The sequence below is a fragment of the Haliotis rufescens genome, unplaced genomic scaffold (assembly GCF_023055435.1).
Source record: "Haliotis rufescens isolate VD_foot unplaced genomic scaffold, xgHalRufe1.0.p SCAF_111, whole genome shotgun sequence".
NCBI classification, from domain to species: domain Eukaryota; kingdom Metazoa; phylum Mollusca; class Gastropoda; order Lepetellida; family Haliotidae; genus Haliotis; species Haliotis rufescens.
The window spans coordinates 630,741-648,765 of record NW_025963793.1 but is presented as its reverse complement, the minus strand read 5'-3'; the positions used below and the strand labels follow the sequence as shown (position 1 = coordinate 648,765).

At 43.3% G+C, this 18,025-nt stretch overlaps 1 protein-coding gene across 3 annotated transcripts in view; it reads right to left on the bottom strand.

Annotated features, from left to right (window-relative positions):
- LOC124125888 overlaps window positions 1–17,642 on the bottom strand; it is a 78,872-nt gene extending 61,230 nt beyond the window's left edge. The window contains exon 1 of one of the 3 annotated variants that reach the window (XM_048393049.1): window positions 17,518–17,642. In XM_048393049.1, the coding sequence (XP_048249006.1) occupies window positions 17,518–17,569 (52 nt within the window). In that variant the 5' untranslated portion in view covers window positions 17,570–17,642. Of the gene's footprint in view, window positions 1–9,057; window positions 9,231–17,517 lie in introns of those variants that run through there. The other 2 variants (XM_046489271.2, XM_046489272.2) reach the window with 2 other exon arrangements.
- Window positions 17,643–18,025: the final 383 nt, after the last annotated feature.

Genomic DNA, 18,025 nt, shown 5'->3' with positions numbered 1-18,025 from the left:
TGAACAATAAAAGTCTAAGAACGCCTGTCTCTTATAGGGACAACTAGTTCTTACCAATGATATACGCCTTTGACGACTGGGGCACCTGTGCTCCCATATATAATTAGTATTAGTGGTAGTATCTTCATATCGTGAAGGACAATTTTATTAATACATAAAACTTTGATTCATATCAACAGAGCCAGGTTAACGAATTTCATCGTCAACCACGGGCAGTGAATCTCAAGTGAGTGAGTGTTTTACACGTTGTACGCTGTTTTTATCAATATGTCGGTCACGGGTAGCGGTCAGCAGGTCGCGGAGGCTATACAGAAACCCGAGTCTGTAGTGCACACCAGGATCATAATGGTGTATCTACACTATACAACCAGTCGACAAAACACGTCAGTCTGGTAACGTCACTTTGAGCAACGATCGCGACCATGACGTAAAACAGGCGTCTTACGATGCCGAAATGTTCTCGCACCGGTCGCGATCGACGGGAGGTCTATTGTGACTTGTAGTCCGATGTACACGAGGTAATCGTTTAACCCACGTTGTGTTCTATTTCCTTCACTGTACCTCCAGCGTGTAAGTCTAATGGGCAAAGGTAAGTGTTATGAAAACAAACCCTGGCTTGTGCCACTGAATTCGTGATTGCGGATACTTTGGGCTCCATGTGTCAAAAGCAGGGTGTTCAGGGTCATACGAGCTGAACTGACTTGTCACCATGAGACCGACATACGTTTAGTCTGTCTCCCAGACCCAAGAAAATAAATTCAAAAATGAATCAAACTCAAGTCTAGAATGATTTGGAAAGGCTAGATTGTCTCAACTCTAAATCAAGCACTATTCTGGGTTCCATTTGGGTTTGTTTGTTTTGTGGATATATATTCTTAAATAAGATAACTTCATTTCAGGGAGTATATGTTAGTCTGACGAGCATTAAGTTCGTGAATTACGGCACTGCCCGTGTTACACATGTAATCAATGGATCATTCCGTGCACACCTTGTGTGTTGGTTATTTGTTTGTTTGTTGTTTAACGCCGCACTAGGCAATATGAGGGCGGTCTGTAAATAATCGAATCTGGATCAGACAATCCAGTGACTGAAATAATGAGCATCGATCTACGCAATTGGGATACGATGACATGCATCAACCAAATCAGCGAGCCTGACCACCCGATCTCGTTAGTCGCCTCTTACGACAAGCATAGTGACCTTTCACGGCAAGCATGGATTGCTGAAGATCTTCACGGATCGTGCTCACAAGTACAGAGACATAATGTTCTATGATATATGTTTGTGTCATAATATCACATCTGTCTTGTGACCGCAGTAGGCTCTTAAATGTTTCTCGGGCCAATCATAACGTGACAAAGAGATGACGTCATAAAAAAACGGCGACTAGCCAATCAGATGGCTGGATTGTATTTCGCGTAATGAAAACGTACGTTCCGGGCAATCACCGTTATAATCACTCTGCACGTTGTGCATGGCATAAGATAATTGAATGTCAATTGTTTGTATATCAGGCTTACATGATTATTGAATATATCATACCTCTTTCTAGCCGTGCAAATGTCAGCATCACATCTGTAAGTGTAAGAGTAGAAACGGGACATGCTGGTATCACTGTTTATATATATTTACGTATAATAGTCAATAGGTCTTTTATAACCTCTAGATCGCCTCCTTGATCTAATGAATACAGCGTCTGCCTGGAGAACGCAAGGTCGGTGGTTCGATCCCCGACCGCATCATGCCAAAGGACGTTATGAGATGGTACTTGTTGTTACGCTGCCTTGCGTTCTGCGTTAAGGGGTAAATCAAGGACTCGGCTCGGAGTCACCATTTGGTGTATGAGTTGGGTATCCATGTTAAAACCGTGGCATGGTATCTCGTCATTCGTCCGAGCTAGTACATGCAGCACACATTAACATAGACACATACACACATACGTGCACATCGCTATGTAAGCGCAATAATCTCGAACGCGACGTTAAATCTTATATCACCTAGCCTTACAACCTCTGTGGTATTGTATTATAAATTTATAATCCTTTGGTTCAAAAGCACCATTTCATATCAGCTATTTATTACCCCATCAGCGCGAGCGGCTTATCTGCGCCTAGATAAGGACTAGATATCAGCATCTAGCCTCAGATTAAAAATGGCAAGACATGACAAGCTGTAGAACGTGACTTGATCCAGCTATCCCATCATAACTTGGATCTTGGTGCATGTCATCTTATACTTCTTAGCGGTAGGAATTAATCATTATTGAGTTATTACTCATGTTCATTATGAACCCACGTCGAGAAGCAAGCAATACATCATTCTGGCTTAATATCACTCCAGAATATGAGAACTACTTAAGATGAACCTAGAGCTTTGGGGTCCCCTTTCTATTATCATCGACCCTTATGACCGGACAGGCGAGAAGGGGCAATAAGCATTTTCAGATAACAAATCTGGTCCAGCGAAATCTGGACCGGAAAAACTAAGTAATATAAACGCAAATTAATGACATTCGGAAAGAAAAACCTTTACATTACTTTTACTAATGTTGAGATTATACTCAACAGCTCCGACCCAACCCCGACCCCATCTTTCTACCGTTAACCGTCCACAGACAACCCCATCCTTCTACCGTTAACCGTCCACAGACAACCCTCTTCTTTTGTCATCGGTCAACAGCCGACCCTCAATCTTCTTCTGTCAACGGTCAACAGCCACCCCCCATCTTTCTGAGGTTAACCGTCAACAGTCAACCTTCAGTCTTCTACCGTTTACCGTCAACGATCAACTCATAACCTTCTACATCTACCGTTAACGGTCAACAGCCAACCCTCAATCTTCTACCGTTAACCATCAACAACCAACCCTCAATCTTCTACCGTTAACCATCAACAACCAACTCTCAATCTTCTTCCGTTAACCGTCAACAGCCAACCCTCAATCTTCTACCGTTAACCGTCAACAACCAACCCTCAATCTTCCACCGTTAACCGTCAACAACCAACTCTCAATCTTCTTCCGTTAACCGTCAACAACCAACACTCAATCTTCTACCGTTAACAATCAACAGCCAACCCTCAATCTCCTACCGTTAATCGTCAACAACCAACCCTCAATCTTCTACCGTTAACCGTCAACAACCAACCCTCAATCTTCTACCGTTAACCGTCAACCCTCAATCTTCAACTGATATCGGTCAACAGCCAACACTCAACCGTCTACCGGCATCGGTCCACACCCAAACCCCATCCTTGTACCGCCTACCGTCTACCGTCAACCCATAATTCTAAATCTTTAATCCCCTACCCACTCCGTTCCGGAAACTCAACTGTTTCTCTTGGAGCTAACATCAACGACGACACATGCAATGGACGTGCAGGTAACCGAGAACATTTCTATATTAAAGACACACTCACCATGACTGTATATTAACCTCGATTACCCATACTATACATTTCGTGACACTCAAACTAGTTAACCCGTTTAAGTCGGGCAATGTAAGGTTACCATCTCTCAAGAGATAGTAAACACATTTCAACCCGGGGAGCTAATTATACAGTCTGGACCTACAACGGACGCACACTCTGACTCAACAGACGGGTCTGAATCAATTCAGGTATAAGAAGGTGTCTGCCATGTGATGGTTTGGAGTTACAAGAAGACACACGCAAACGTTACCACGGTCTGTTAGGAACGAAATGCTACATGACCTAGAACCTGGGGGATATATCCTGCAGTCTGAGTATCTTTACGGTTGCTGAAAACAGATTACCCCCATCTTCCTGTATGTTTATTTACCCAAAACAGTAAGTGGACGACATGAGAGAACACTTACAAACATTCTCACAAAGCTAGAAGAAACACGTAGGTTTTATAGCATTGTTGTACTGGTATGTACCTTTTCCGAGACACTTAGTGCCCTGTTTTCGTTGTTACGCTAAGCAAGGACTCTTTTGCGCATGTCTGTCATATGTTATTCCCTTACCGCCGTGGTATACAAGAGTGGGGGAACTGAACGCACAGGCTCTAACATAGACTTGCACAAGTCCATAAGTCAATAATTATTAGTTTAATCATAATTTCGAGATTATATAAATAATAAGAACAAGTTGTCCCTATAAGAGACTCAGACTTTCACCGCCCACTTATCTAGACTTGCCTGTTATATAGATAGAGGTACTAGTACACATTCATGCACTTATCTTTCAGTACAGCCTTGGAGCAAGGCTAACATCACTCACAATCCTGGCTGTGTACGTAGCCAAATGACACCTTATCGTATCATCTAGGGATGGAACGTCAACAGAGACATACTCTCGTGTAATTGGAATAGCTTCCCCTTACCTCCCCTTACCAATGACAATCAGGTTGTACAAAGACATCTTACACAGACAACAGACGGGGTTCCAAGTATTACAACTTTAACACTAACAAGACAGTTGCAACTTCTGTATTTTAACATCGACATAAAAGAGATTAGAATATTAACGTAGACTTACAACAGTCAATACTATAATATCTTAGCACAGATTTACGACAGCCGTAACACTCTTACTCCAGCAAGGGGCATGGGTGGCCCAGTTGTATGTGGCGGCGTCATACGCTGCGCAGAGTTCTGTCCCTTGGCCAGAAACCCGCGGTGGCGAGTTCTGTGCTTCAAGGTTTGTCAGCACCATTCCCGCGGTCGAGGGTTTCACCGAAGTGGTAAACGTCTGAGACATGCATCACGTCGGACTTTCCTCCCACATTAAGCTGACACGCCTTGATATAACTGGAATGCTGTTCAAACTGATATTAAACCCAACTCACTCACTAATTCACTCTCCTATTTTAACAAAGACATGCGACAGTCGCGGCTGTCCTACACCGAAATTCGGAACTCTTCTACTACCGAGATGGGATTAAACAACTTGAGGATAACAGTCCCTTGTCTCAACATTAACATCAATTTGTTGGTCGGACGGGTAGCCTCGTGGTTAAAGCGTTCGCTCGTCACGCCGAAGACCCGGGTTCGATTCCCCACATGGGTACAGTTAGTGAAGCCATTTTCTGGTGTCCCACGCCGTGATATTGCTGGAATATTGCTAAAAGCGGCGTAAAACCATACTCAGTTTGTGTATATTTGTAGCGGAATCCTTAATGAATATCTAGGAACGCGTGACATGTAATATAATAATTCAACCTGTGCCTTTTGGCGAGATGATGGCTGGTGAAACTGAACGGTATATGTATACACGATATAGTTTGGAATAGGCTTATTGTATCTAGAACATACTGAGGATTTAATGTTCATGTGCCTAGTGTGGTTCCCTCTTCTAATACTACCACAGTTCATACAAAACATGCCTACACTGTGTAAACACCATGTGCCTAATATGGCTCTATCCACTGATACTACTATGGTTCCCACATAACATGCCTACACTGTGTAAACACCATGTGCCTACTATGGCGATATCCACTGATACTACAACAGTTCACACAAAACATGTCTACACTGTGTAAACACCATGTGCCTACTATGGCTCTGTCCACTGATACAACTGAAGTTCACACAGACCATGCCTACACTTTGTAAACCCCATGTGCCTACTATGGCTCTATCCACTGATACTTCTATAGTTCACGCAAAACATGCTTACACTGTGTAAACACCATGTGCCTACTATGGCGCTATCCACTGATACTACAACAGTTCACACAAAACATGTCTACACTGTGTAAACACCATGTGCCTACTATGGCTCTATCCACTGATACAACTAAAGTTCACACAGACATGCCTACACTGTGTAAACACCATGTGCCTACTATGGCTCTATCCACTGATACTACTATAGTTCACACATAACATGCCTACACTGTGTAAACACCATGTGCCTACAATGGCTGTATCCGCTGATACTAATATGGTTCCCACAAAATATGCCTACACTGTGTAAACACCATGTGCCTACTATGGCTCTATCCACTGATACTACTGTAGTTAACGCAAAACATGCTTACACTGTGTAAACACCATGTGCCTACTATGGCTCTATCCATTGATACTACTACAGTTCACGCAAAACATGCCTACACTGTGTAAACATCATGTGCCTACTATGGCTCTATCCACTGATACAACTTTAGTTCACAAACACCCTTCGTACATCGTAGAAAGCATAGCCTTCTCTTTTATCTCTAAAACTATTTCGTTTTCAAAAGTTGAGGCACATTATTGATTAGAACTCTTTTTCATGCCATCTTTTTTTTGGTATTTTCTCTAAGACGGATTATTCTAACCCAAACTCCGTTAATACAATTATCGACATTCCGGGAGGCAGCTGTCTTGAAAAGTACACTTCTCTAGAAAGAGCATCCTCGCTTTGAAAGGGATCGTGGAAGCACTTATAATTAGACAGCATGAGTGATTTGAAGTTTAACGATGCTCAGTGATATAATGACGGGTACTATGATGTGGAGGCCATTTCAAAAAGTGATATAGGATAACTTTTAAAAATGTCCAAATGTTTGGTCGTGTATTTTGTTCAATTACTAAGAAAACGTCCGAGAAATTCCAAGAAATTTGGAGTCTGCTTAAGGGATCCAGAGGATGTGCGTAAGGTATCCGGAAGTTATCCGGATGCAAATGTTCTCTAAGTTGTGTTTTTAGTTAAGAATGTTTATCTGGGGATATCAGAAGGATGTGGCAATTTTCTCATTTCTCAATGCCCCCAGAAAGGTTGAGATGTTTGTTTCAGGTGTTGCCTTAAATGTAATAAACAATATGAATTCTAGTATGGTGCTAATCATTATCCTAGCGTTTCATACTTTTAGTTTGTTCTGAGAAAAACAATCTAGTCCTATCGAACATTTGAATGAGACCAGCGACACGGCCTGGAGTTCACAGGCATCGGGTCATAATGGTAACGAATATGGGATTCGAACTCACAATCAGCTGATCGTGCACAACATAAACAATATATCCTGATGAACAATACATGCCGATTAATAATATGTCCTGATGAACAATATATCCTAATGAACAACATATCCTAATAAACAATATACCCTGATGAACAATACATATCAATAAAAAATATCCTGGAGAACAATATAACCTTGTCAACAGTATGTCCTGATAAACAATATATCCTTATAAATAATATATCCTGAAGAACAATGTATCCTGGTAAACAATATGTCCTGATAAACAAGATATCATGATGAACAATATATCATGAAGAACAAAATATCCTGGTAAGCAGTAGGTCCCGATAAACAATATATCCTAATGAACAATATATCCTTGTGAACAACATATCCCGATAAACAATATACAAAGACTGTTTTCAAAACAATTCTCCATATCATGATAAACAAACTATCATACAGATAAGCAATGCATTACGATGTACAATATATAAATTCACGATATATAATATATAAATTCACCATATATAATATATAAATTCATGATATAAAGTATATAAATGGCAAGAAAAATAAAACATATCCCGATAATCAATATATACTGATGAACAAGGTATCAAGATACGAAGTATATCAAACAAGACATATGCAAAATGTATGAAAGTATACAAAATATCAAGATACGAAATATATCAAAGGAAACAAGATATGAAGATATATGGAATCGGTATAGGATTGGTATGTTTTGAACTCTACTCGTGAGGTCATGACCTGATACTGTCAGTCATAACACTTCCATGGATGTAACAGGCGAGAGTCGTTGTATAAGGATTCCCAAACGGCAATCGTCGAGAAACCATGACTGAACCTCAATAAAGAGCTTTAGTCATTGCATTAGCGGAGGATAATTGAATTAATAACACCTCAACAGCTGATCATCGGGATGTAGATGTGCTGGCAGCTGCTGCAGTAGCTTGGAAACACGAGCGCAAATGGTTACAATGGATACTATAGAACTACACGCGGAACCGTCAGCCAGTTACAACTAAAATGGTTACAACCGTAATATTCATGATTTATTCATGAAACGTCATATCTTGAGTTCATCTTATCGCTGACCCAACGTCATCCATCAATAATCTCATTCGGGGCCCCAATGCAGGGAAGCGTCGCCCTAAACGAGTAATGCACCACCCTACCCTACATCATGGTAGAGAAGCAGTGATAACTGGAACTAGATGGAGCAAAATATACTGTGCAATATATTCACACGTCCGCGGTTGTGAAAATTCAATCAGTTCTTGGTAAACTTATCCTCATCTATATTTCACGGCAAATCCACGAAACCACAGTTACTATAGAAACCGATTGACACCACATGCTGATGAGGCGCTATGCTTAAGGATGCTCATATCAATTACAAAGAAAACACAGAAACCAAACCCTGAGTCAGAGATGCTGTTTTCTGCTTGGCTAGGTACTGAATCATTTCCGGGTTCTTCTCATAGCCGTGAAGCGATTACATGAACACGCGCTGCATCATTAACGAATCTTCAGTAATCCTTGGAGAATTGCTGACAGATTCGGTACACAAGGGCCGTAACTCGTAGTCTAACAAATACTCACTGTGCCAAATCGGTGCCAATCTATATCAGATTTGCTATCATTACAATGAGCGAGCGTGTGCAGAGAAAGCATGACAAAGCTGAGCAGTACAAGACTTAACCCACAGTGCCTATCCACAAGGGAGCGAAGTGGACACACAGACCTACATATACATGTTCAGCAATAAGTCGCAAAGCATTTGCTAATTACCGGGATGTCAAAGTTCAACGGAGATCAAGAAATGGATGACATTGGAATCGGTACTAACACCTCCTCAGCTTCTAGAAGAACCATGTTGGTCCCGCTGGTGCAATAAAAGTCAAGCATCAATGAAATGAATATCAAACCTCATGTCGTATGTGCCGGCCCAGATCAATACCCTTAGCATCCACACACGCACCGCTTCCCATTCAGTGGAAAGAATGTGTTCTCTCTCACACACCAGCCTCAGCGCGAGACTGCCTAGACTGTATGCTAATACTAGATAATTCGGTCTACAGCAGAAGCCGTTTACAGTACGAGGGAAGCGAACTCACCTCTTTCTTGGGACATATGTGTGGGTGCCCCACATTCAGATGGTTCTTCAGTCAACGTGTGCTACATATGTTTTCCCTCACATCACCCCCGAGTCGACCGACACTACCGCTACTCCGTCGCGATATCACTTGTAGGTCATGTTTATGGAAAGGCATTATGGGACGGTGTGGGAGAGCGGCTGGTTCATCGATCGTAAATTATCAGTGCTAGTAATAACAATAGGCGTTGACAGAGAACAGGTGCTCCTTGACGGTCTGTGCCGAGAACAGTTAGCCAGCAAAGCAAATGAAATTCTTCAATTAAGACTCGGGAGACTAATTAATTAATTAATATTTATGTACGTTTTTAATGTGCCTCCTGTGTATCGCTATGCTGACAGGACTAGTGATTCACTGAGATCATTGCTGACTAAGATGTATGGTTAAAACACATTTATATTTCAAAAGAAATCTTGATCAGTAAACAATTCAAACTTGCTTATGTTATTATCTCTCCATGTAATAACTAAACAACAGCTGGGTATATACACTGTAAAAGAAAGTGCTAAACATAAATATAGAAAATTCACAAATGAAAGTCAGTGATGTCAATGGTGTCTGTGAATAAAAAAATGCATTTTTCCATTGCTATATGCACAAAACTAAAGCTACTCAAATATTTTGCTTTTGATAATTAGGTCGTTAAGTGATTGACGAATATCCATGTTTGTAGAACTGCTGACTTAACTATTGCCATGTAATATTGTTTTTAAATTATACCCATGTGTGTAGAAATGCATAGTGTTTCTGATAATTATTGTATTTTTGACAGGTAACGATAAAGTGAATTGCATCTTCAAAGTTATATCCACAGTCTGGTATGTCTGATACATGTCGTCTAAACTTATCAGCAAATGAAACGTCGAAATTAAGACTCATTAATTAATGAATAAATATATAAGTACGTTTTTAATGTCCCTACTGTGTATCGCTATGCTGACAGTACTATTGACTCACCGAGATCATTGCTGACTAAGATTATCTTGTGATGTAGGGATGATGACACAATCGTTGACACACGTATGAATAACCCCTTGACTCACATATGCATAAATTAAACCATTACTCTTCTGTGTGTTTTGCTTTTTCTTCTTTTTTTTTCTTTCTTTTTTCTTTTTTTTTTTTTTTTTTTTTTTGGGGGGGGGGGGGGCTGAATTCCCTCTAATATTTTATTTTATCTGAGGCATTGTACGACCATGTTGACATAATTCACAAACGTCTTACATTAACAACCGAGGGTGTTGGGTTTATTTAATTAAGAGCAGTATTTCATTTGGCCGTAGTGTTGACATAATTCGCACAGTATTACATGTAACTGTGACGTTGTGATACCCCCCCCCCCCCCCCCAAAGAAGTCCATAATGTCAAGAAGACCAGCATGTTATCCCAGTGTATAACATTTAACCGCAGTAATCATATATCGCAGGCTGAATGGAAATGTGGCGTTATCACCATGAACGGCAGTCTTAATATTATGTTACTGTGGTTTTGTCACAATTAACCGCAATCTTAACGTAACTGGTGTTATCAACATTCACTGCAGTCTTTGTGTAGTCCACCGTAATCTAAATGTGCCTGTGGTGTTATCACAGTCCTCCACAGGCGCAATGTGCCTGTGTTGTTATCACAGTCCTCCACAGTCGTAATGTGCCTGTGTTGTTATCACAGTCCTCCACAGGCGTAATGTGCCTGTGTTGTTATCACAGTCCTCCACAGTCGTAATGTGCCTGTGTTGTTATCACAGTCCTCCACAGGCGTAATGTGCCTGTGTTGTTATCACAGTCCTCCACAGTCGTAATGTGCCTGTGTTGTTATCACAGTCCTCCACAGTCGTAATGTGCCTGTATTGTTATCACAGTCCTCCACAGGCGCAATGTGCCTGTGTTGTTATCACAGTCCTCCACAGTCGTAATGTGCCTGTGTTGTTATCACAGTCCTCCACAGGCGCAATGTGCCTGTGTTGTTATCACAGTCCTCCACAGTCGCAATGTGCCTGTGTTGTTATCACAGTCCTCCACAGGCGCAATGTGCCTGTGTTGTTATCACAGTCCTCCACAGTCGCAATGTGCCTGTGTTGTTATCACAGTCCTCCACAGTCGTAATGTGCCTGTGTTGTTATAACTATGGTGTTATCACAATTAAGCACAGTCTTAATATAACTTTGATGTTGCGATAAATCTCCACAGTATTCCATTTAACTATGGTGTTATCACAATAAAGCACACTCTTAATATAACTTTGATGTTGCGATAAATCTCCACAGTATTCCATTTAACTATGGTGTTATCACAATTAAGCACAGTCTTAATGTAACTTTGATGTTGCGATAAATCTCCACAGTATTCCATTTAACTATGGTGTTATCACAATTAAGCACAGTCTTAATATAACTTTGATGTTGCGATAAATCTCCACAGTATTCCATTTAACTATGGTGTTATCACAATTAAGCACAGTCTTAATATAACTTTGATGTTGCGATAAATCTCCACAGTATTCCATTTAACTATGGTGTTATCACAATTAAGCACAGTCTTAATATAACTTTGATGTTGCGATAAATCTCCACAGTATTCCATTTAACTATGGTGTTATCACAATTAAGCACAGTCTTAATGTAACTTTGATGTTGCGATAGGTCACTACAGTATCATATTTAAGTATCGTGTTGTGATTATTCATACAAACATGTTATTTTATCACGATGTGTCACATTCCATATTCTGCGAGTCCTACATGTACGTTCTACCGCAACGTTTTGTCTCCGTTCACCGCAATATAAATTTGACCATGACGGTTTCACGTAAAATACATCGCATTATATTTCATATTGAACAAATGGGTAACATATGTATTACGGGCACTAAAGTGAGTTAATTAAATTTGACAAAGAAACGAACTTGTGTTAAAACTTTAATCAAAACCGAGCCGCAAACATGGATTCAGTCCATCTATGCCAAAACGTTCTTGTCTCGAAAACCATTTTTATCCTGCATATTTCCAGATACACTGTACTTGAAACACAGTTTTGCCTTTTACATAGAACAGATTGTTAACTGTTCAGTAAAGATGTTCTACGAAACAGTTAACAGAAGGGTGCGTGGCCTTGAGTAACTGAAAATCTAATTAACATGTATGACTTCTGGTAAATTGGATTTTAACTTAATAATTGTAAAACAGCTAACATCATTATAGGGTATAGGCCCTTCAACACTACACATGTACCGTAAATTATCGACTTTTACAGTTTCTCAAGCTGTTGGTTACTAAAAGAAAAGTCCCCTTATTCAAAATCCATTGTCTTCAGTTAATTTTGTTTCAGTAAATCGATAAAGCCTTTCTCCATCATTTTTATTCCTTAATGTCGATACACAGCGGGCTATTTTTCACATAATCAATTGTTGAGTACTATTGGTGGTATTGAATTCACTGACGCTGTAATAATTGTGTGAATGTCATGAATAGTTTAGTATTTGGGAAACCTTTGCGGAAATTTGATATTCGTTTTTATGTACTGCAAATATTTGCCAAGGTATTTATAATGTCTCGCGCTGGTTATGCTCAGGACGTTAGCAGGAAGTGTGTTGCTGAGCGATACCCAAGATCCAAGATCATGTGTCTTTTAGGTAAGGAGGGTATCGAAGGTATGAACCAATCACGTGTGTTGACAGTAAAATGCGAGGAAGGATATGACATAACATTACTTGTGCGATCACCTAAAAAAACATACTTCTTCACAACATGACAAAATAAACCCTACACCACCTGACATACTAAACCTCCCTACACCACCTGACACATTAAACCTCCCTACACCACCTGACATACTAAACCTCCCTACACCACCTGACACATTAAACCTCCCTACACCACCTGACACATTAAACCTCCCTACACCACCTGACAGACTAAACCTCCCTACACCACCTGGCTCACTAAACCTCCCTACACCACCTGACACATTAAACCTAGCTTCACCACCTGGCTCACTTAACCTCCCTACACCACCTGACACACTAAACCTCCCAACACCACCGGATACACTAAACCTCCCTACACCACCTGACACACTAAACCTCCCTACACCACTTCACTGACAGCCTCCCTACACCAATTCACACACAACCTCCCTACACCACCTCACACACAACATCACTTCACCACTTTACACACAATCTCCCTACACCACATTACATACAACCTCCCTACACCACATTGCATACAACCTCCGTACACCACCTTACACACAACCATCCCACACCACTTCACACACAACCTCTCTACACCACATTACATACAACCTTCCTACACAACATTACACACAGCCTCTCTACACCACCTTACCACACAACCGCCCTACACCACCTCGCACACAACCGCCCTACACCACCTTACCACACAACCGCCCTACACCACCTCACACACAACCTCCCTACACCACCTTACACACAATCTCCCTACACCACCTCGCACACAACCGCCCTACACCACCTTACCACACAACCTCCCTACACCACCTTACCACACAACCTCCCTACACCACCTTACCACACAACCTCCCTACACCACCTCGCACACAACCGCCCTACACCACCTTACCACACAACCGCCCTACACCACCTCGCACACAACCTCCCTACACCACCTTACACACAATCTCCCTACACCACTTCACACACAACCTCCCTACACCACCTCACACACAACCTCCCTTCACCACCTCATACACAACATTTCCTGAAACACAATCTACGCAGGACCACACCACACACAATCTACACAGGACCAACCCCTAACACAATCTACACAGGACCACAATACACACAATCTACTCAGAACCACCCCCACACACAATCTTCTCAGGACCACAGGACATACAATCTACTCAAGACAACCTGACATACAATCTTCTAAACATATACTAAACACCAAGCCACCCTACACCATTTGACATACTTAACCTCTCTAAACCCTGTGACACAAAACCTTCCTACACTACCTGACACACAACCTTCCTACACTACCAGACACACAACCTCCCTACACACCCTGACACAAAACCTCCCTACACCACCTCACACACAACCTCCCTACACAGCCTGACACACAACCTCCCTACACCACCTGACACACAACCTCCCTACACCACGTGACACACAACCTCCCTACACCAAGTGACACATAACCTCCCTACACCATTGACACACAACCTCCCTTACACAACCTGACACACAACCACCCTACACATCCTGACACACAACCTCCCTACATCACCTGACACACAACCTCCCTACATCACCTGACACACAACCTCTCTACACCATCTGAAACGCAACTTCCCTACACCACCTGACACACAACCACCCTACACATCCTGACACACAACCTCCCTACATCACCTGACACACAACCTCCCTACATCACCCGACACACAACCTCTCTACACCACCTGAAACGCAACTTCCCTACACCACCTGACACACAACCACCCTACACATCCTGACACACAACCTCCCTACATCACCTGACACACAACCTCCCTTCATCACCTGACGCACAACCTCTCTACACCACCTGAAATGCAACTTCCCTACACCACCTGAAACGCAACTTCCCTTCACCACCTGAAACACAACCTCCCTACACATCCTGACACACAACTTACCTACACACCCTGACAAACAACCTCCCTACATCACATGACAAGCAATCTCTCTACACCACCTGAGACACAACCTCCCTACACCACCTGACACACAACCCCCCTACACACCCTGACACACAACCTCCCTACACACCCTGACACACAACCCCCCTACACACCCTGACACACAACCTCTCTACACCACCTGACACACAACCTCCCTACACACCCTGACACACAACCCCCTACACACCCTGACACACAACCTCCCTACACACCCTGACATACAACCCCCCTACACACCCTGACACACAACCTCCCTACACCACCTGACACACAACGTCCCTACACACCCTTACACACAAGCCCCCTACACACCCTTACACACAACCTCCCTACACCACCTGACACACAACCTCCCTACACCAAGTGACACACAACCTCCCTAGATCACATGGCACACAACTTCCCTACACCACCTGAAACACAACCTCACTACACCACCTGAAACACAACCTCCCTACACCAAATGACACACAACCCCCCTACACACACTGACACACAACCTCCCTACACTCCCTGACACACAACCTCCCTACACCACCTGAAACACAACCTCCCTACACCACCTGAAACAAAACCTCCCTACACCGCCTGAAACACAACCTCCCTACACCAAATGACACACAACCTCCCTACACACACTGACACACAACCTCCCTTCACACCCTGACACACAACCTCCTTACACCAACTGAAACACAGTCTCCCTACACCACCTGAAACACAACCTCACTACACCACCCTGACACACAACCTCCCTACACCACCTGACACACAACCCCCCTTCACACCCTGACACACAACCTCCCTACACATCCTGACAGACAATCTCCTTATACCACCTGACACACAACCTCCCTACACCAATTGACACACGACCTCCCTACCCCACCTGACACACAACCACCCTACATCACTTGAAACACAACCTCCCTACATCACATGACACACGACCTCCCTACACCACCTAAAACACAACCTCCCTACATCAAATGACACACAACCTCCCTACACCACCTGACACACAACCAACATACACACCCTGACACACAACCTCCCTACATCACATGACACACAACCTCTCTACACCATCTGACACACAACCTACCTACACCGATTGACACACAACCTCCCTACACACACTGACACACAACCTACCTACACCATCTGACACACAACCTACCTACACACCCTGACACACAACCTCCCTACACCACCTGACACACAACCTACCTACACCACCTGACACACACCTCCCTACACCACCTGACACACAATCTACCTACACCACCTGACACACACCTCCCTACACCACCTGACACACAACCTACCTACACACCCTGACACACAACCTCCCTACACCACCTGACACACAACCTACCTACACCACCTGACACACACCTCCCTACACCACCTGACACACAACCTACCTACACCACCTGACACACAACCTCCCTACACCACCTGACACACAACCTACCTACACACCCTGACACACAACCTACCTACATCATCTGACACACAATCTACTCACGGCCACCTGACACACAATCTACTGACGACCACCTGACACACAATCTACCCAGACCCACCAGATACAAAATCTACTCACCTCAACCTAACACACAACCTACTCAGGGTCACCTGACACACAATCTACTCACGACCACATGACATACAATCTACTCACGGCCACCTGACACACAATCTACTCACGACCAACTGACACACAATCTTCTAACGACCACCTGACACACAATCTACTCACGACCACGTGACATACAATCTACTCACGACCACCTGACACACAATCTACTCACGACCAACTGACATACAATCTACTCACGGCCACTTGACATACAATCTACCAAGGACCACCTGACACAAAATCTACTCTCGACCACTTGACACACAATCTACTCACGGCCACCTGACACACAATCTACTCAGGAACACCTGACACACAATCTACTCTCGACCACCTGACATACAATCTACTCACGGCCACCTGACACACAATCTACTCACGACCAACTGACACTAAATCTACTCACGGCCACTTGACATACAATCTACCAAGGACCACCTGACACACAATCTACTCACGGCCACCTGACACACAATCTACTCAGGAACACCTGACACACAATCTACTCACGGCCACCTGACACACAATCTACTCAGGAACACCTGACACACAATCTACTCACGGCCACCTGACACACAATCTACTCACGACCACTTGACACACAATCTACTCACGGCCACCTAACACACAATCTACTCAGGAACACCTGACACACAATCTACTCACGGCCACTTGACACACAATCTACTCACGGCCACCTGACACACAATCTACTCAGGAACACCTGACACACAATCTACTCAGGAACACCTGACACACAATCTACTCAGGAACACCTAACACACAATCTACTCACAGCCACCTGACACACAATCTACTCACGGCCACCTGACACACAATCTACTCAGGAACACCTGACACACAATCTACTCAGGACCACCTGACACACAATCTACTCACGGCCACCTGACACACAATCTACTCAGAAACACCTGACACACAACCTACTGAGGACCACCTGACACACACCCTACTCATAAATCTGACCCCACTCTCACCCCTCCGCTCAGACCCCCGACACAACACACACTTCCCAAGTGTCGGCGCCTCTGGTAGCACCTCCTACCTTGTGTTGCCTGCGTCTCGGGGTCCTCCTGTTGAAGTTCTGTATATCCCATTGTCAAATCTCGACCACTGTACAACACAGCCTCTCATAAAATGTATCTCAACAACGCTCATCATATCCAACCCATTCACATACACTCACCCCTCTCCTCCACACCCTCGACTACACCCACTCCCCTTTCGCCGATGTTGCCTCACTCAACATCAACATCACCGCCACCATCAACGACGTGCACACAGTGCTGTGTTACTGGTGCGTTTCATTATCGGGCAAGCCGGGGTCTATTTACCTCTCTCTCAGAGGTCCTCTGTGCCTTTCCCGGACTATGAGTAATCTCCACATCGCTTACTAATACCTTAAGAATCCTGTGCAGTATCTCACGCAGAAGAGGTGGTGAGTTTTCATGAGTGAAATTAGCGCTGAACCGCTGCCTACGAATCCTGTTTTCTCTGAACGTTCAAAAAACACCTGACAAGTTAAACGGAGGCGTATATTTATTTTCACAGAC